The 20430-nt window shown below is 37.4% G+C and overlaps 1 protein-coding gene across 2 annotated transcripts in view; it reads left to right on the top strand.

Annotated features, from left to right (window-relative positions):
- RFTN1 (raftlin, lipid raft linker 1) overlaps positions 1–20430 on the top strand; it is a 98035-nt gene that overhangs the window by 54334 nt on the left and 23271 nt on the right. For both annotated transcript variants that reach the window (XM_030446392.1, XM_030446393.1), the window contains 3 exons: positions 344–452; positions 14375–14798; positions 18898–19101. In XM_030446392.1, the coding sequence (XP_030302252.1) occupies positions 344–452; positions 14375–14798; positions 18898–19101 (737 nt within the window). The remainder of the gene's footprint in view (positions 1–343; positions 453–14374; positions 14799–18897; positions 19102–20430) is intronic.

Genomic DNA, 20430 nt, shown 5'->3' with positions numbered 1-20430 from the left:
TGAAAGATGCTTTTCTGCCTGTTCTGAGTTGCATCACCTGTGCATCTCCTTGAGCTTTGGCCATAGATGCCAAGCTGACAGAATGTTTCTTAGACAGATTAAGAAGTCCCTTGAGGCATTTCACCACCTTTGGTGATGTTTCCTTCCTTTGCAAGCAGGTGAGATGTTGTAGCTGCTGCTTGTCAGAACTGTGTTGAGCTGAAGGTAGTGAATGTGCTGAGACTGAAGTTTGGTCTGAAGGTTACCTTTCCATGGAAAATACTTATAGAGGGGATTTGTGGGTATCCAGTTTTAAGAAGAGGAGCTGATTCAACTGATTCTTTTTTTCTATCTGTCTCTTTAGGTCTCCAAAAGGTGATGGCCATAGTGAAGGATATGTCTTGGAGATAGAGTGCTGCTCCTCTTTAAGCCAACTTTCAGACAAAAAGGAGATACCTGATTTTATTAAGAAAGTGAGTAAAAAACCCAAATGAAACCAGTATGCTTTCATTTTCAGTATAATTACTGCTTCTAGTTCTGTCAGTTTGACAGTAGAAATCTGTGTACATTTTCTGCAGTTGAAACACTGCACTAGAGTTTGGTGGTTTGCAGTTTTAAGTATCTGAAGGGCTGTTACTGAGAGAAACAAGTTTGATCCTATTATTATTATGAAAAAATAATTTGTAGTGTCATGGGAGAGTGGCCTCTCACAAATTATATTAACTAAGTTAACAGTGTAGAAGACAGTCCTACAATGGTGTAAATATTTTAAGTCAAAACAATATATGTAATTTCCATTTTACTGTCAAAATATCCTGTTGGATAGTACTGCAGCTAAAAGTCCTACTAACTCCTGGAATCCCCCAAATTATTTAAGTTTTGTTTCCAGTATCACATGGTGTTAGTTGTTAGAGATGGTACTGGTAGCTTGAATACTATTGCCATCCAGATTGGTGTTGCTTTCAATAACCTTTTTATATATATTAGGGAATTTGAAATGAACCCTGCAATTTGTTATTAGCTGCCTTCTTAAAATTATTTTTGGTGCTGTAATAGTCTGCCAGATTGGAAATTAGCAGGTTATGTCCATTTTAGTGAAGGCAGATGCATTGTGCATGTTTCAAATTTTGCAGCATCTGTTGTGTCCTATTGTGTGTTATAAAAAGTAGCACATTTAAATTATATTTACGTATCCACATGGTGTAGGAATAGTGTGAGTAGGCACGCTCCCCTAGCTGTGATCCATCTTGCACTGATTCTAGTTCAGAAAATTTTGTAGAAAGAATTTCAGCATAGGCTGTATGAACTTGATGAGGAATCAGCTTGAGAGGCTGCACTGATGTTCAGCCTTTCTTTTCACTATGAATTGTGAAAACTGGGTTAAAATAATGCAGCTATGATCTGATATAATCACCAACCTTAAAGATACATAGATTTTGGTATGAGAACAAACCAAAGTTTTCCCAATGCTTACTACTATTAGAAAGCTTGAATTTGGATTTGATTTCAGGGTTTATTGTGCTACTGTACTTTCATTCTGACACTATCTTTGATTATCTCAGTATATTCGTACTTAGGCAAAACTGGTATAGATCCTGTGTATCAGTTTCAGTGTGTTTGATTTTGTTCCTCAGTTCTTTGAGTCAGAGTAGAAATATAGGCTTATCTGTCAGGACTGGTAGCAAAATTTTACATCATTACAGCAGAAAATTTCTTTGCATTTGTAACTTCAGAAAGGATATGGCTAACATGAAAACAAAATGACAATCCAGAAGTCAGCTTATTTCCATAAATATCCAATTCTGAGACTGTTTAGAATGCTTTTCTAGACATGGAAAGGTTTCTGTTGGTAGAAGCCATTTGATTATGGGGTTATGAAGATGCCTTTTTGAAATACAATGATTTAAATTTTAATAGCTAAAATGTATATTTACTGTTTCTCTGTAGTCTGAGTGTGTTGCTCATCCTCAGATTCTATTTGATGTAGAGGAATTTGAAGTTCTTTGAAGCTGCTGCTGTGAAGTGTTTGCTGTGTCACTGTCTCTATCTGATCAAACACATTGTGGAAGTCTCAAAGATTTTATGTAAATCTAACTCAGGAAGCAGGACTTGTTTGGGAGTAGGAATTAACTGTCATATTAACTAATTTGTATGAGCAACAAAAATGTCCATTGCTTTTAAGGGCATATAAGCCAGATGTTTACAAACAAAATAAATGAAAAATAAAGGATATTCTTCAAAGAAAGTAGTAGCAAAAAGCTGTTAGAGAGTACAGTTGCTTGCTTTCAAGAAGGAACTAACCCTGTAATTCTTCTCTTTGTAACAGAGGCTTTTAGCACAGGTTTAGCATCTTACTTCATTGCAAATCAATATATTTTTAAAAACCCAAACAAAGAGAGTAGCCATATTTTCACAACAAAGTAGTAAGTAAAAATTTTCTCTGACTGTGAATTTACTAAAAATGAATTTGATAATTTTATTATGCACTGCGAAGCCAGTGTTGCTTACATGGAGTTTGAACAAGGATGCAATTTTAATAACTTCTCAATTGACTTTTTGTTGCATTGAAAATGTATGTCACACTGAATATTAACTGCTTGCTTCTGGCTAACATAAAACAGTTCTGTAGTGGCATTACAGCATAGGTAGTGCTTTTTTTTCATCTTCTGTAACTCTGTAGAAATGTTTAAGAGTAATGAAGCAGAAACAAGGTAGTTATTTCACCTGGAGAATGTTTCTTCCTCACTGAAATGAAGTGCCTTAGTTCAGTCTTGACTATAAAATGTTTAAGAAATGCCAAGGAAGTCTTTCAGGTCAAACTGCTGTTCTGTTGCTGAGATCCTCCTACACTTCAAGACTGTCCCAGTTCTCTGCTCTCTTCTGTATATTTTTGCCACCCCTGTGGTTTCTTACCATGGTAAAAGCCATTGAAGGCAGGAGGCAGTTTAGTGTTGGGGACATAGTTTTGCACGGGATACACTCTTCCTGTACCTCAAAATCATGCTGACATCACCACGTTCTGTTTGTTCTTTCATATCAGTGTGGGTCTAGCACAGCTGAACATGTCCTAAAGAGCTCAAACAGTCCCATAGCATATTTGTAATTTAGTTCCTGGGAAATAAAAGAAGTTACTTAACTGTTGTGTTTGTACTTCACTGCACTCTTGTCTTTAGCTCTCAGGCAGAACAGATTAAAGATTTGCTCATCTGCTTTTTAATGAGCTAAATTCTGATCACTATGGCTCAGATCATTCTGAAGTTGTTGCAAGTTGGAGGTGTTACTTCTAAAATACTGTATTTTGTAATGCTTTGACTTGTGTCTCATGTAAAATAGGGCAGCCTTTAATTTCTTCCCTAGTTGCTCTTTATTTCTGTGTATCCTGGTATCTTTTTTTTTTCATCTGAGTGTTCTTCTGAGTCTATGAGACAAGTAAGGGAGCAAGAAGTTAGGCTGACATCCCCAGAAAAATGTTATTTTGGATATACAGTCTTATATGAATGCCAAATATGTTTCTCATGACCTTTGTTTTCCACATCAATCTGAGTTACGTGCTCTAGAAGAATCATAGAATCATAGAATTGGCTGGGTTGGAAGGGACCTCAGAGATCATCGAGTCCAACCCTTGAACCACCGTTGCGGTTGCTAGACCATGGCACTGAGTGCCACATCCAGTCTCTTTTTAAATATCTCCAGGGATGGAGAATCCACTACTTCCCTGGGCAGCCCATTCCAATGCCGGATCACTCTCTCCGTAAAGAAATTCTTTCTAATATCTAACCTAAATTTCCCCTGGCACAACTTAAGACCATGCCCTCTTGTCTTGTTGAAAGTTGTCTGGCAAAAGAGACCAACCCCCACCTGGCTACGCCCTCCTTTAAGGGAGTTGTAGAGAGCGATGAGGACTCCCCTGAGCTGCCTCTTCTTTAGGCTGAAAAGCCCCAGCTCCCTCAGCCTCTCCTCATAGGATCTGTGCTCGAGTCCCTTCACCAGCCTGGTTGCCCTCCTTTGGACCTGCTCCAGGACCTTGATATCCTTCCTGAACTGGGGGGCCCAGAACTGGACACAGTACTCGAGGTGTGGCCTCACCAGGAACTGTAACAGGCAGAAGGTTTTGCCCCTATATTCATATCTTTGCAGTGCTGATGGAAGGTTAGGAAGTGTGGGATAGTTTCTGTACAATTTATTTCTAGTCCTCACTTTTTAAAATTTAGGAAGCACATCTTTGTATCCTTGGTTGCCTGCTTAATAATGCTCTGTCAGAAGGAAGTTCCTGTGTGTTAACTTCAATTTGACCCTATTGCAGAGTTCATGTTTCTTGTTCCTGTGGACTCATTATTCTTCCCTAGGGAAGCTTAACTGAAATCCAAATCCAACCATAGTTCTTTTGAGTTTTTTTGACTTGACAAGGGCCTCTTCCTTCTGCCCTGTCCTTTCTTAACTCAGGAATGAAGCTCATTTCTTCCAACAAACCTAAGGCTGTACAGTAAGTAATTGGTTTCCCATTTTCAGAACTGACCCTGTTTAGCTTGGAACATGATTGCCATCTTGAAACACCTTATGTAATGCTTATTTTGTTATGAAATCTACTGTATGAAGCAGTGTTTGTTTCATCTGCTCATTGCTGTTCCCTTGGTTCATAGTCTTGGTGAAGTTCAGTCAGCACATAAATGCTGTCACCACCCTAAGTTCAAAAGCTGCTAATAACGTGTTATGCCCCTAAGTGGTCCTTTGAACAACTTCTGTAACCCAAAGTACCCTGGAAATAATCTTGACTCCTGTAGATGTAGTGACATTGCCTCTTCAGTTTTTTTGACATCTGTTTTCTAGTAAGAGCATTGCTTGGCTAAAGGAAACTCTCAGACTTCAGTGAGTGGGACCCAGGGGAGAAACAAGCCAGTGAGACACATTGTGAGGTTGCTGCCACCCATGCACTCGTTCTAGAGCTGGCATCTGAAACAGTAATCACCAGTTCGACCTGGTACAAAGGCAAGTTATGTAGGAAACTGGACTCTTTTGAAAGAAAGGTTGTACAAAACTAACACTTACATGAGGAATTCAGGTCCTGTATTGCTGAAAGGATCTACTTTATTTGAGCCTTCTTGCCAGTTTTATGTTATTTCCTGGAATTCTTCTAAATGTCTTTTAAAAAAGAAAATGTCATCAGGAATAGGGTGGGTATGAGGAATTAGCACGTTTCAAGTAAGTTAGCTTATGCACTGGAAATTAAAATGCATTACTATCAACAAGTTTAAACTGTATCACACAGAATTACAGAATGTTAGGTGTTGGAAGGCATCTTACTCACTGTACTCCTGAAAGGTGAGCAAGGGTTCAGTCCTTCTGATCTTAATCTGCCTTTGCAGGCTGGCAGGAGGCTGGCTGAGTGGTTGGTTCAGGTTGGTACTCATCCCAACCAACCAGAGCTCAGTCTCACTGCATGTTTTTCCATATGGATGTTTTTATCAAACTACTGAGATACTTATTTTCCTGCTCTCTTGTTTTTGTGTTGGTTTTTTTTTTTCTCCATTCATCTGTAGCTGTTTTGGGGTTATTGAGATAACTGCTGTCTTAGTTCATGCCAATCATTTTCTTGAGAGACATCTGTCTTCCGGCTCTAATTGGTGAATAATTTTTGTATAAGTGTTGCTGCTAAAAGACAGGGCAATTCATCAGCTTATTTTAAGCTGCTAGATAGAAGCAGGGCTGGAGTATTTAGGAGGGCTTCTGTTTCTTCTATAAAATAAAAACTGAATGCATATATGAGTTTCCAAGAGCTTTCAAAATTCTTCTTGTAAATGTTACTGGTCAAGGGAGTGATTGAGCCCAGGCTTGCTTCTTCTCTTATTTCATACATATTTACTCACATCAAAATGAGCAATTTGTTTTATACGATCAAAACAAGGCACTTTGCATATCCATATAGTGTGTGAAAGTGATAATAAGTGGTTTTGAACTCTCAGCTTCTGAATTTTAAAACTCTCTTCAGCATCTAACTGTGAAAAGGCAAGATGTGGAAGATGAGAAATGTGTCATAGGACAAATTTGTCTATAATAATAGGTACTTTTTATGTATACAGTTATTGGTGTATTCATAACAGTATGACAAGCAAATAGGAAGACAAGTGTCTGTAATTTCCTTGAAAAAAAAGAATGTGAAAATTACTAATCTTGATTTTTTTTGTACTTTTATTTGTAATTGCTGAGAAAAACACTCAGTTTTATATAGCTGTTACAATATTTCTCACATTCTTGGGTCTTTTTGTTTGCCGTTTCTTATTTTTCCTCTCTGAATCTTTGCATTGAGATGTCTTTTAATAGAAGGAAAAAAGAGTTGCAGCTTTCGTGTTGTGAAGAGCATGGGGCTGTTGGTGGATTTCTTGACTGTGTTGCTGTAGGAACTCTTCTGCAAAGTCCCTGATTGCTCTGCTGTTGCTAATGCCAGGGTTCATTAGATGGATATTGTAATCCTAAGGATTATTCTTTACTTTAGATATATTTTAGCTGGCCTGTTCAGAAATTTCCTGCAGAGTATAAAGTCAGAGCAGGTGGCAGTAAAAGATAGAAGAGGGGGAAAATTGAGTCTTTAATATTGCTCAGAGGATTGTTCTTCAAATGAATAACCAGTTCAAATTTACTTCTGTGGCTAGAAAATGACCCCTCAAGAGTACTGTTTATTACCTAGGATTACTTACCTAGATGTGATCTCAGCCTTGTCTGAAAGCCTTGTCTCGTTTCCATCCTTAAAACAAACCCAAAAAATCCCACCCCAAAACCTTCACTCTCTAGGGTATTTGTAAAAGAACAATACAACAGTTATTTCTTTACCACATTGTAATGAAAACCATTGCTGAACACTTAGCTGACTGCTTTGTTTTCTGAATGTTTTTGTGCAAACACAGCCCCTATTTGATTTTTAAGTATTTGGATCTTAGAAGTAAATTCGGTCATGAAGCAGAAGTTGAAACTCAGCATCAGTGGTTCCACTGTTTGTGATCTGCTGTGATAATATTTATTAAAGTGCATTTTATTAACATTTTGTAAGTGTATATATAACAAGAGATGGTAAAAAATAGCATATACCGTATTTTAAACAGCCTGGTGTGAAGGGAAACATCTGTTCCTGGTTAAGCTTCTTTCAACTTGTGTTCTTTTGACTAAGCCTTGTCAGAGTGGTGTTGATACATATCTTCCATGAACATTGCAAAACTGTTTTCAGGACTCTCCCAGGAGCCTAGTTATGCTTTTATAATCCTTTGCCCCCCAGCAGCTTTCAGAGTCATTCTCTTGACCAAGATAAAAATAGATGTTATGAAGCATGTAGTTGATGCTTGTAATGATTCCACTTCTGTCTGGTAGGAGAAAAAATCTTTTTCTTTCTTTTTTTTTTTTTAAGTAACAATAAATATGATAATGGTTTATACTTTGCTAAAATAAAATATGAGCAAATTGTTCAAATTGTAATTTTGGCTATGCAACAGATGGCTTGGTGAAACAATGTGATGTTAAATAAATGCCTTGGTTTCTGTAAAGATAAATTGTTCCCTTCAAATTAAATAGAAATCTGCAAGTTTGAGACTGAATTACTAATTTTTAAAATATTTCTGTTGACCTGAACTTTTTGGTTTTGTGCTTTCTTTGCTTAGGACAGAGATGGAATACATTAGTGCTAGCTGATCACAAATAAGTGACTGTTTTGTCATATTCTGTGAAGAACACTGAATTGTGTTCATCCTGCTAAAATGGTTGTTAAATACAATGCTCAACCATCCATCTCTATAAATCTTTCTTTTACCCTTGCTTATGTTCACCCATTAGTGCAGGAGTTTCTCTGAACAGATTCATACACAAGATGTGGTCTGCATTTTTAAAATGCTTCTTCTCTAGAGCAAGTGCTTAGAACAGAGTTTCTACAGATGTTTTTTTTTTGACAATGTGTATGAAGTATTTGGGTTGAGTGAGCATAGCTGGCAGCTCCATAGCAGTTTATCCCAGGCTTAAAACATTTTTTAAGGAAGAAATCTTCAATTACATCAATACATTTAGGATATATTTTCAGACTTCAGAGCAATGTTGGGAGGAGTCAGCTATGTTACATGGCTTTTGTACTGCAGTCACTTTAGTATCTTGTGTCCAGCAGCATTCACCCTTGCAGCTCTCTGTAGCTTAGTATGTCTTGGCAGGACTGTCTTAAGGGCCTAAATTCTATTTTATTCATCATAGCAGTAGTCCTCTTTGCAGCTTTCAGTTCCCTTTTGCAAAGGCTACTACCAATGAGCATACTGTAAAACTGCAAGGCTTGCTTTCTTTTCCCTGTTCAATGCCTGGTTATGCTCTACCACAAATGCAGGAAGAGCTTGAAGTGTCAAGTCAGTGGTCTTATTGAATGGGCTGTGTTTCAGCTTTTGGGGTTTGTTTTTGGCCTCTCATCTCTTCTCTTGGATCTAACAACTTGAGTCTAGTAGGTTTTTCTGAAGTTTGCAAACGGTAAAATTCAGGTCAGGATTTTCATTGGAAAGTATCAATATAAACACTGTGGACAACATCGTTTAAAGGACAACTCTGGTTTCAGATTAACATTTTTCAAAGGATCCCTCTGGTCTTTGACCCCCAGTTGTCTGTTTTTTGTAATTGATAGTGAAAATACTTCGTAATTTGTAAGCCTGAATGCAGACGGCAATTTGACTTTCTAGAAGCTGTGTTTGTATTTATTTATATTTTCTTGTATTTCTAGAAGCATGAGCTATCTAAAATTCAGAATTGATGAGTGTAAACTGGAAAAGCTTGAAAACGCATGGGAAGAAAAGGTTTAAATGGTAGAGCATCCAAGTCAGAAAGGCTATGTGGTATGGAAGTCTGCAAGTAGTGAAACAGTCTTGGAGGAACTGGACAGAGAAGTTTCTTCTTCACTATTTGACTAGTAGAATTATCTTTCTTTTTTTTTTTTTTTAATAACTTAATAGTAGAAATGTAAAAATGGCAAAGTCACACAAGTTTAAAATCATTTATAATGGACTAAACCCCTTCTTGACAGCATTCGCTAAGCTTAATTGGTTTAAAATACGAAGTAAACTCCTGATAACTTTTGCTATCTTCTCAGGAAGCATCATGTGAGACCTACAGAAAATACCAGAGGCAAACTAAAAGCATATCTTAATTTTAAACATCTGTTTTCAGCAGTGAATAAACTAGAATGAGGAGGTACAGTATTTGTGGTGAAACATGTAGTACTAAATATTAATAAAGGAGAAGACATTTGGAAGACTGTAGCCTTGAACAACCTTTTCCAGTTCCAACTCCTGGCATACAGTATGTAGCATTCCTCTCAAACCACAAGATCATGGTCCTGTCTTGAAGATCCCGGGTGCTATGTCTGATGACTGTGAAGATTTGCTTGAATTTTAAGAGGAGGTAGAAAAAGACAGTGATCTTGTTTCTAGTACACATTATGAGACCCAATGCCTCTAACATTTTTCTTTTAAAAATAACAATAGACAGACAGACATGAATTTATTTTATTGGCTAAGACAGCTTTTGCTTGGCTTAAGAAAAGTTTTAGATAGCTCTGAGCAAAATTAAGCCAGCTATTGTTTCAAAGGCTATGTGTTTTCCCATCAGTAGGACTAAGTAGCAGTCTTTGGCTTAGTTTGCTGCAGAACTAGCTAAATGCCTCTGACCATTGGGAGATCAGTTCATTGCACATAGAGAATGTTGTCCTTTCTCCAAGAGCATTTTTGCTATGCCTGGTGGTTGCAAATTGTTTCTGTTATTTGTTTTTATATTGGCAGCAGTTGCTTTAACTGGGTTGCCATGGCATTCTTTCAGTACCTCATATAATAACTCGTATAGCAAACCTATTAATGAAATATTCAGTCCTAATCCCTAAGTTTTGTAGGTGGTTTTTTTTTTCCAGATCATCAGGAAACGTAAATCTTGAGACCTTTAGGTCTGCTATAAACTGGAGTGCCCTGATAACATAGGTAAAACTGCTTGTCCCCAACATATCCAGCCCCTGGCATAGAAGACTTAAGAGAAATTCCTAACACTCGAATTATTAAATCACTTGTTTTAAAATCCTTATCCAAGAGGGATATCCTTGTTACTAAATTGCTGTGCATTGTTCCCCATGTATATTGATGTGGGTGGAATACTATCCTGAGCTTGTAGGAAGTGTTTGATTTGCTCTGTGCCATCCTGTGGGAGAAATGTACAGAATCTCCCTGTGAGCAATTACTGAAGCTGACAAAAGTATATGATTCTGTTCAGCATGGGTTCCATATCCTTGAGCTTCTCTATTTGTAAGTAGTACTATCATGCTTGCTATGAATAGGAGGCTATTATGGAGCTGATAATGCAACAAGAAATGCAGAATCACAGACAATATGTGGACTGTGCAGTGAACTTGCCAAGTGTCTTTATTCTAAACAGATATGATAAGAAAATCTGTATGTGGCTATTCAAAATGAGCTTTCAACCTGGAATCTCTGCATCCCTTTCATGCTTGTGAAGCCTATAGTTTAAAAACAAATATTTGCAGAAAAGGGGATTTCATTGTTCAGCCATGCTGTTGTCAGGTGTGGTTTTACAGATTTAGACAGTAAACTTAGACTGTCAGCCATTTTCTCATTAGGTAGGGAGCCTTCAAGAGAACCAGAAGGATTTAAAAAGATGGGGCATACATTTGCTACATCAACATAATGTTTAGTGACACTACTTTGTGTTGCTGATGGTTCCTTTTTCCAAACGCAGTACAAAAATAGCAGTCAGACAGTTCTGAAATAAAAAATAACACTTCACAAATGTTAAGAAATGTTAACACAAGTGCCCAAGCTAAACTTCTATTAAGGTAATGACATCAAGGTGTGATGTGGTGCTTGTTCCTGTTCCTGATAGAGTTAGTGGGAGATTTGGTATTTAGTTCACAGATAGCAAAGGCTAAATCTGTCATTTTTTTCCCTTCAGGGAAAATGCCAGGTTTCTAATCAAGCAAATTATAGTGATGACATTAGATTTTTTAACTATCTTGGCCCTCTGAACACATGAAATTTCACCCCTTCTTTAAGGTGGATCTATTTTTAAACTAGAGTAAATCCAGTTGGAAGGCAGCTATAAACTGATTTGGATGTGCCCACTTGGGGTTTTAGCCAGATTAGGTAATAACTGAGTTAAGTTCTGCTTCTGTTGTTGAACAATAACATGCTTTGTGATGGAAACCTGTTCTTGTATTTGTGGTGAGTATAGTCTAAGCGGCACTTTATGAGGCAATAAAAATGTCTCTATGTTACTATCTGGGGAAAGAACCAAAGGATTTTATTTCTCTTAACTTAAATTCTGTTGGAATTTCCCTTTTAAAACTACCCCAAGACATAAAGAATAAGTATGTAGCATATTTAAAATACAAAAACGTCAGTGAAACAACTAAAATTAGAATGAATTACCTAATATAAGGGCTTTTTTACTGATGTGCTAAGTGGTGTATATGTAGTTGTTTTGCTTTTTGTACTTTCTATTCTCATTTAGTTTATAGCGTAGTATGACAAGGATCTCTGTTGGTATTCTGTTTTATTACTCTAAAGTTGTGCATAAAGAGTAGTAATTCTAGAATTTAACCTATCTGGAATATGTTCTCGGTGATGCTGTCTGTGTTCTTCCTATTCAGCTCAGCTCCCTCTTCCTCTCATGTGTTGTCCTTTTTACTGATATTTACTGATATTTTCCCAAAAGTCTGGAGCAGATGTACCTGCCTGTGTCTGCCAATGCAGGATGCCTTAAAGGATCCAAAATCCAGAGGTGGCTGGTAGAGACAACTCTTTTCTGCCCTGTGTCCTGAACAGGACCTGTCTGGGTATTGAGGTCTGGGCTTGTTTAAGTCCAGGGTTTTCTTTTTTATAATGCAAAAACTCAACATTTCAAGCAGAGGAAACAGGAAATGTGTATGTCACAATTGGACTGGATGCCTTAATTCATTCTGGATTAGACAGCAACTAACATTTTGTACTGTTTTAGCTCTCAACAGGATGCTGAAAAATCAAAATTGTGTTTCTTTGTAGTTTGAATATGTTCAGGTCTTACACTTTGTTTATGATGAGAGGTAGCTTTTTCATGGTTTTCTGGGTGGTTGGAAGGGAAGTTGGTTTGTGTCTGCCAATGCACCACGTTGTAGTTCTGCAGTTTACAATGGCACTGTTGATGTAACATTTCCTGTTAAAATGGCATTATTTGATATACTGAGATGCTTGGTTCTCCCTTGTGTAGTTGGGAACATTAGAAATAAAGGCTTAAGAAAGATTTTGTATTCTGTTTATTGTATTTTGATTAACTTGTTGTGAAAGTGCCTCTTTTTGCAGTCCTTTCCTAAACTATTAGGCTAACATGGCTCAGACTATCCTTCAGTCCTTAGTTACTCCTGTTATTATTCTGAGAACAAGAGCCTTGGAAGAACCTCAGCATCATGTAGTTCTTAGAACAAATATGGGATTTTTTTGAGTGAGCCAAGACTGTAAAACATTGCTACAATAGCTGTGAGAGCTGTTTTCATCCGAATCACAGCGTGGGAGAGTCTGGTGTAGATCGACAAACAATCTTTATTGACAAGAACCAATAAAATTACTGTGTAGGTACTATCCTCAAACTCTTAACAGCTGCATTCTACTTAAATTTCTATAATTAGCTGCCCTGCAGCCTACTAAACAAATGTAGCAATGTCCCTGTAGTTTAGTGGTAAGAGATGAACTAAATTGTAAATCTGTCATTGACTATATAAAAGGTATTTGTAAAATTACAACAGGGAGTCAGACCCTGTGAGCAGATAATTAATGTGTTTGTCATTGACATTCACTGAAACCTTTCTGAGCAAGCTGGTTACCTGCTAACTTTAGTGGACAGATAGTAATTTGATCAGGATACTGCTAGTAGTATTTTCCTTTGGAGGGTATTGTCCTCTTTAGCAATGAGCTGATTTGCCAGGCTAAGCACCTGTGAAGACCATTGCCTTGTTTCCTGGAGTGCTCTGTTCAAATTCCTGTGATCACAGAATCAAGAGTTAATTGAACATGGAAAAATCTAATAATGGTTTGAAAGAGGAAGTTCTTGTTGTAGAGCAGATATCACCTGTGGGTTTGTGTGTTCAGAGGAGTAACACATTACCAGGAAGCAGATGATTCATTTAAAAAGAAATAAATTCCGGGTAGGGAAGATGTGGAAATGAGCTTCCTCTTAAATTTATTAAAATTAAAAAGTTGTACGAAATTCTTCCTGTTTATGTGCTTTTGAAGAAAAAACCCTGAACTGTTTCATGTAAGTTTATACTAAATTGAGCCTCAGAGTATAATCAAGACACCTTAATTTTCTGGAACTACATGGTATGCAGAGAAAGTGAGTTCATTTCTCCATTCTCATGGCATTTCTTTGTGAAACATCTATGTGTGTTTAGACTTTACAAAGAGCATACATTACATGGAAACCTTTCCTCTCCAGTGGGTGATTTTGATAAGTGAATCAGCAGACACTCCTTTTTTCACAGAACTCTGGCTCTCCCTGCAGCTTCTCCTGGTTTATGGAGGCTGAGGCTGGGGACTTGAATGGTAGGTGCATCTATAGTGCTGAGTCTGCCTAAAGGAAATTTCTTTTTCTGCTCCACCACGAGACTTTCTTAGCTACTTTCAGCTTTATGAAATTGCCATTACTTCTAGCCCAGTGCTTTTTTTCACAGGATTTGGTTCCTTCATTATCCTCCTTTATGTAAACTGTACAGGATTAGTAATAGTTCTCCTTAGTTTCCATTGTTCTTCTTTGCTCATCTCAAAATGCCTTTTTCTATTCTGTGTTCTGTATCTTACCAAAAGTGATGTATTAAAATAGCTTTTTTTTTTTTTTTTTTTTAATGTATTCACTATGTGGAGTTTGTCATTTGTTTCTCAATCCAAACTAGGAAAGGCAGCAACTGTTGTTATAATGGTGCATGTAACAGAAAGAATTAATAGCCATTTCCTTGCGTAAATATCAAAATCACACACCTAAAGAAGCAGAAGGTGTGATATTAAGATCCTGACTTCATAAGGTTGATACTAAAACTGCGTGTGCAGGGTAGCACTTCTGGTGGATTACCATGAAGAAACTTTTCAAACAGATGCTTTATCTCTTGCGAAGAAATAATGTAGGCATTTGCTCAGGTTCTTTTTTTTTTCCCCCTCACTTTCACTTCAGATGGTTTAGGTACCTTTTAATCTGGCTTCTCTAGAATGTAACTTTTAATGTAAATGTAACATGACAATTTCCTGTGGTAGTGGACAGAAGTAGCAAAATTACATGCTAGGTGCTGTGAAAGGTGTTATTTTCTGTATTTGTGTTTAGCTAAGACAGCTTGTCAGTTAAAAATCTAATCTTCTTTGACTTGTAGATTCAAGATGCTGCAAGTCAAGGCTTGAAATTTGTTGGATTTATACCTCAGTACCATTCCCAAAAGAGCTGTCTTGTCAGCACCTCCCTGACACCCACCCGTAACAACTCTGTGCAATCAAGAGATAATAAAAATGTTTCAAATTACCCGGCCGATCGTGCTTCGCTGGATGGCGAGAAAATAGACAGCATTAATGGATGCAGTACTCCAGCTCCGAGTGAGGAAAGTGCTGACCAGTGTGCCACATCCAGGGAGGGCTGGAGAGGTGAAGGACAGGCAAGTGAAGAGCTGAATCTCAACTCTGCAAAGGGAAATGAAGAGCAGTTTCAACAGGGGAACCCAAGTGTAACAGGAGCAGCAGACAAGCCAAATGGACTTGCAGAGACTGAAACACCAGCACGATGCTTAAAACCACTTAGTGGCAGTAAGTATTGTAGTGACCTCTCACACATAAAAGCCAAGTTAAAATTGCCTCAATTATGGTCCCGGCTCCTCTTGGGGGTGGGGTGTGGGGAGGGCCTTACTGCTGTAATAGCAAAGAAAAGATGTGACACATGAGCCACTTCGTGTGATTTCAGTATGGTTACAGAGCTCACAATGACTGTGAGTCAGATGGCAAATGTAGAGGTGATACAAGCAGGTGCAGCTTTATTATGGCCCATTTGTATGCCTGAATGTGAAGACTTACTTTTTTTTACAGTTCAGCTGAATTGGTTTATTTCTTTATTTGTTGCGTGCCCTGAGAGCTCTTGATCTTTGTATCCTTTTTGTCCACTTGAATAAAATGCTCTCCTAGTCTGCCTGGAAAGGTTTTGTAGCAAGAGAAGGAATAAGTTACTATGCCTTATCACATTTAGTCTGTTTGTAGCAGATGAAATTAAGCCACATGAGGAACAGCAGGAATATTATATGATCTGTACTCTGAGGACTTCTAGTCAGTCTGGGGCAGTGCTACAGTCTGAAGTGTTATTGCTAGAAAGCAGCAGGCATTTTTGTTACTGGATCATGTTTGCTCATTCACAGTGAAGGATCTCTTGGTAATAAATGGTTCCTCTAGTATTTTGTCTTCTACTTTACATACTTTGTAAGATTATTCTTCATATACCAGCTTTCTTTCTTTCATTTCTTTGACACATGTCTCCTCAGGTATGCTTTCCACTTTCAAATATCCCTGTATGCCATCCAGGTCTCAGTTGAGATCTCAGAATACCCCTACTTAAAGTTTTTGTTGTTTGGAGGATACTTCTGTTGCAGGAATTGTCATTCAGAATAAGATGTAAACCAAGGTAATTTATAAAATGAAAAGGCATCAGAAAAAACAGTATTCTTGATCTGTTTCAAGTTTAAACCTCAGAATATTTTTCTTTCCTAAATTTACTTTAATCCCAGAAAGCAGTTTGCATGGTAATTTCTCTTGCCAGTTTGCTTCCTTTCCCTACAAGCTACAAATCTACCTAAGGAAATTCTATCTATGTTCTATTCAGCTGGTGCTGTCCTTGACTTTAATTTATCCTTTCTCTTTATATCTTACATAGAATTAACCAAACGATCCTACCCCTTTGGGGATTTTGTATCTAGAACCAAGAATGACTTTGCATTGTACCCTCCTTGGACTATTGTCTTGGCTTCCGTTGTGTTTTGGTGTAATTAGCTTTTTCCTATCAGATCTGTATCAAAATCTTACAACCTTTCACCATACCTTTTTCAATTTTTACTGAGCAAGTGAGCAGCCAGATTTCATCAAAGCACAGCTATTATTTGAAAAAGTTGTTCACTACAATCTTCCACATTATAAAACCTCTCTTATTTTTATAGTTCTAAATTAGTCATCTCCAAGTCTAATCAAATCATCTCTTTCTCTTTTTATGTACACTGGCTGAGAGAGTTAACCTAGCAAGTTTAATCATTTTCTGATGCTGTTCTTCTCCATACTGAGCAGTGGAAATCTTTCTGCATAATGTATGGAGCTGATCACCTCCAATCTTCCCAGCTTCTGGCTGTGTGTACCACCCCAGGATTTTATTACAGCTGATGATTTGCCAGATAAGAGGGTTTATTTTTAAAATGCCTTCAGTTTCCTTATTTATTCTAACTGCTTTTTGGCTTTATTTGTTCCTTACACAGTTTTTTAATCTGGTGCGTTACACAAATACTTTTAAAAACTGAAGGCCAGAGAAGGCAGTTTTATGTGACAGTTCACCTTAAGTAGGATTGTCCCAAATCTATTGCCTGTGCAGCACTGTTGATTTCTTTATTACTTTTGTATGAATTTTTGTTATCACAGCACTCCCTTTTCCTCCCATGGAAAATGTATTTCAGTCTTTGGCACTGGTTCTCCATCCTTCCTTAGGAATATGAAGATAGAAAGCATCATGTGGTTGGGGGTTTTTTTGGGAGGACGGGCAGGGTTTATACTTTTTTTAATTTTTTCTTTTTTTTAAGGGGGAGGTAGGTTGTTTGAGGATTTTTGTTTAGTTTTATTTTGTTTTCTGGTTAGCCTACTTATTCCATGTCAAATTACCACTCTTGGCTTTCTTCTTCCCTACATAAAACTTCAGAAAAAAAAAAAGTAGTTCTTAGTATTTGTGGTATCTTAACTTTGTTCTCCATTTTAGGTTCTGTACTACTCAGGTGTCATTTTTATGCTGCTTCTTTTTTTCCCCATGAATGTTTTTTATCAAAGGACTCTTCAAAGCAGTTGTTGAAAATCTTATGCCTGTGAAGAAGGCACAGCTATTCCAATGGAATATCCAAAAGTTCTGTGTTACCTGGAACCACACTGAAGGTGTCTTTGTCCATGCTTGAGCAGTCAGGCTTTCTGGGTGAAAACTGTTGTTGATAGTGACTTAACAGTGGTTGGGACTGTTGTGGTAGATGCTCAGCACTGGTCCCAAACAAAATCAACCACAGAAAAATCCCACAGGTTTTAAATACCTGTTGTCATCAAGCCAGTGTCAAAATTCAAATTATTGTCTCCCCATGACTTTCCAATTCCACGATTTGCTATTGTTCACATAATGTCTTCATACACACCAAAAAGATCTCCATTTCCATCATGAGTCTCTTTTGGGGGTCAGAATCAAAAACTCTTAGAAATTTTCTGTGTATGCTCTTCTGAGTTAGAATTCATCATAATTTTGTTCTTTCTAAACAAATGGTAAACAGCAAGAGGATTCATGTTAGCAATTTATTCCTTTCTACTCTATTTGAATCATGGTTCAGATCTGAGATTTTTTAGGTCTCCTTTTCATGTTTGGTTGTAACATGGGCTTCCTGCTCTCATCTTCAAGAGACTGCCAGCCTGTGTCTGAGCTTCTCCCTTCTAATATCTTTTTCAATTTACACATTGCTACTTTCTCAGTGATGTTTGTTAGAGCAAACATAACATTTCTCTTGCCATCTGGTTCTTTAATACTTGAGATTAGAATATTGTAACTTAGAAACAAGAGGAGCTTATTGAATGAATGAGTTTCACATTTAACGCCATTACCTTTTACATTAATTTTCGGGGGGTGAGTATTTGGCATTGGAAGTCAATAGAAATTTTACCATTGATCTCCATGTCCATCAATAAGTAAAATAATAATGTCCAAAATTTTTAGTGAGACATTTTATTGATGGTTGGACCCTTCTGCAAATTCAGAAGATATATCTGTGCTTAAACTTGCTTCCAATTCTAGGGCTGTGAAAGCTCAGCTTTGCTGTCAGCAATGGCTTTTTTGTAATGGTAATCCTACATTAACTGTTCCTATGATATACTAGAGGAGATATGGAGTAGAGCCTAGAAAATGTTCTCATTTGTAAGAGCCTTCACAATTCCACTTGAAAAATTTATTCACAGTTGCGTTAATGTCTCACCTTGGCTCACAGTAAATCAGCAAACCAGCCAGCATAGTCTCTATGTTAATGATTCATTGTATTTTCTTCAGATGAGAATACTACTTGTTCCATGCCATTTTATTGTCAAATGCAAGTTACTTAGTACTTTTGTTTAGTGGCCAAGATCCACAGAATGCAGTTCCTCCTAAATTTACAGTGAGATGTCCTATTTGAACTGTCCTCAGTGGCATGGATCTTTTAACAATCCATAGAAACATAGAATCTTTCAGCAGAAAAAGAAATTTACTCTGTGTCTTAATTTTTAGTGATTTTTTTTTGACTGCTACAGTACTTAAAGTAGTTTGTGGATCATATTTTCTTATCTTGGTTACACTGGTAGCTCTAATTACAGGGGTTGCTGGTTTGTATTCAGATATTAGTGTCTGCTGAAAGTTTTATTTTCGACAGTGAATCCATTATTAGTAACAAGAATTGTAAAAGCAATCAAAATATTGTATTAGGTTTTGGGACCCTACTGTGTTGAGCACTGGCAGAAAAGTAATAAGGAGATAACCACATCACAAATATTTTTCACAGTTGCACAGTGTAATCAGGAAAGGGCAAAGAGGAGGTTATATGTTGTTGTAGCTGGAATATGATGATACAGTTGTTTCATTACCCCATTTTTTTTTATTTTTCTGTAGAAGCAGAGAACTTCATTCTCTTCAACAAGCCAAAAACTCCACAGAAATGCAGCCAGTATTATCCAGTGACTATCCCTATGAGGATCTCGAGGAATGGGCAGACTATCCACAGCTTAGAAGCAAATTGGCTGGAGCACATGACAGATCACTTCAGGAAAGGAGGCTCATTGGTAAATGCCATCTTCAGCCTTGGAATGGTAAATGGTATGGAAATTACAGAAAACATTATGCTGTGATTATTTTCCTTTCTCTTCTAATAGAGGTCATTATCTTTGAAGAGAAGACATTTGGGAAGTGCTTTAATACAGACTTGGGGCAGATTTGTTTTCGATCTGCCTATTTCAGTGAAATGGAATGAAAGCACAGGAAATATTTTGGCATTTGAATACGGAAAAAACAGATCATGTGCTTTATTTTATAAACATACTAGAGATTATCTTGTAATTGCAGAAATACAGAGTTAATAAACGGTACCAAGTAGAATTAATTAAACTAATAAGGTTGTTAAGCAGATGACAAAAATGGAAGAGTAGCTTTCTCCTTAACTATCCGGACATGCACTGCATGTGGGTCTGATTGGAGGTCATTGTGAGGAGCCTCCAGTTTCATCTGGACAACATGTACTGAGCTAATCAGAGTTCTTGCAGAGACCCTTACCACCCCAATGGCACAGTGTTTCCCAAAACTGTCTTCTGTGTTTGTTTCATGCTAGCGAGTGTGTTCATGTGAGTGATGGATAAATTTTGATCTCGCTTCAAGAAGGGAAGATTAAAAACAAGATTTTTGCATGCTGTGAAAATGTGGCACTCAATCCAGCTGAATACTGCAGGCAGTCTGTACTGCAGTACTACCAGGTGGCTACCAAGGTATCTCTGAAGACAAGCCTGCTGTACAGAGGAAGACTGGTGCATCGTAGGGATCTGAGAGACATAGCCAAGGGACCATGTAAAAAAATGTTGAAGTTACAGCCAGATTAATTTTACTGGAAAATTATGTGACAGTATACTTAATGGTTGAAGTGCTTATGGCTTTCACCTAATTTTGGTGTGGTTTGCATTCATCAAAAGGGATGTAGTAACCCATAGGTTGGGCACTGCTACTAAGATTTAGTGGGTTTGTGCCTCAGTTATAGGGGAGCTGCTTCCAGAGCATCTTCTCCCCTTATTGCTGTTGGTCAGAATTCTAGAGCCCATTATAAAACACAATAATATGAGTCAGTTGAGGCAAAAGTCAATCAGGAAATTAACAGGCAATCCTAATTTTTTTGTTTTGCAAGCAAGAAGCAAAAAAGGAAGGTCTAAAGTTCAGCTGATGGAATGCTTCCACACAGCTTCCTGGAAAGTCTTGTAATTGCTGGTTAACTTGCTTGAAAACAAATGGTCCTTTACTTTAGTCTGTAAATTGCAACTCATAGAGGCAAATCTAATTGGCTTTATCAGGCTCAGTGTTTTCTTTAATAAGAACTGCTTATCAGTACACTCAAAAATGCTTTAAAACAGCATTCTTCTGTTATTTAAGCTTCTAAAGTTCATT

This window comes from Calypte anna, chromosome 2, assembly GCF_003957555.1.
Source record: "Calypte anna isolate BGI_N300 chromosome 2, bCalAnn1_v1.p, whole genome shotgun sequence".
Classification (NCBI taxonomy): domain Eukaryota; kingdom Metazoa; phylum Chordata; class Aves; order Apodiformes; family Trochilidae; genus Calypte; species Calypte anna.
The sequence above is the reverse complement of the archived record's forward strand: the minus strand, read 5'-3'. Positions and strand labels throughout refer to the sequence as shown.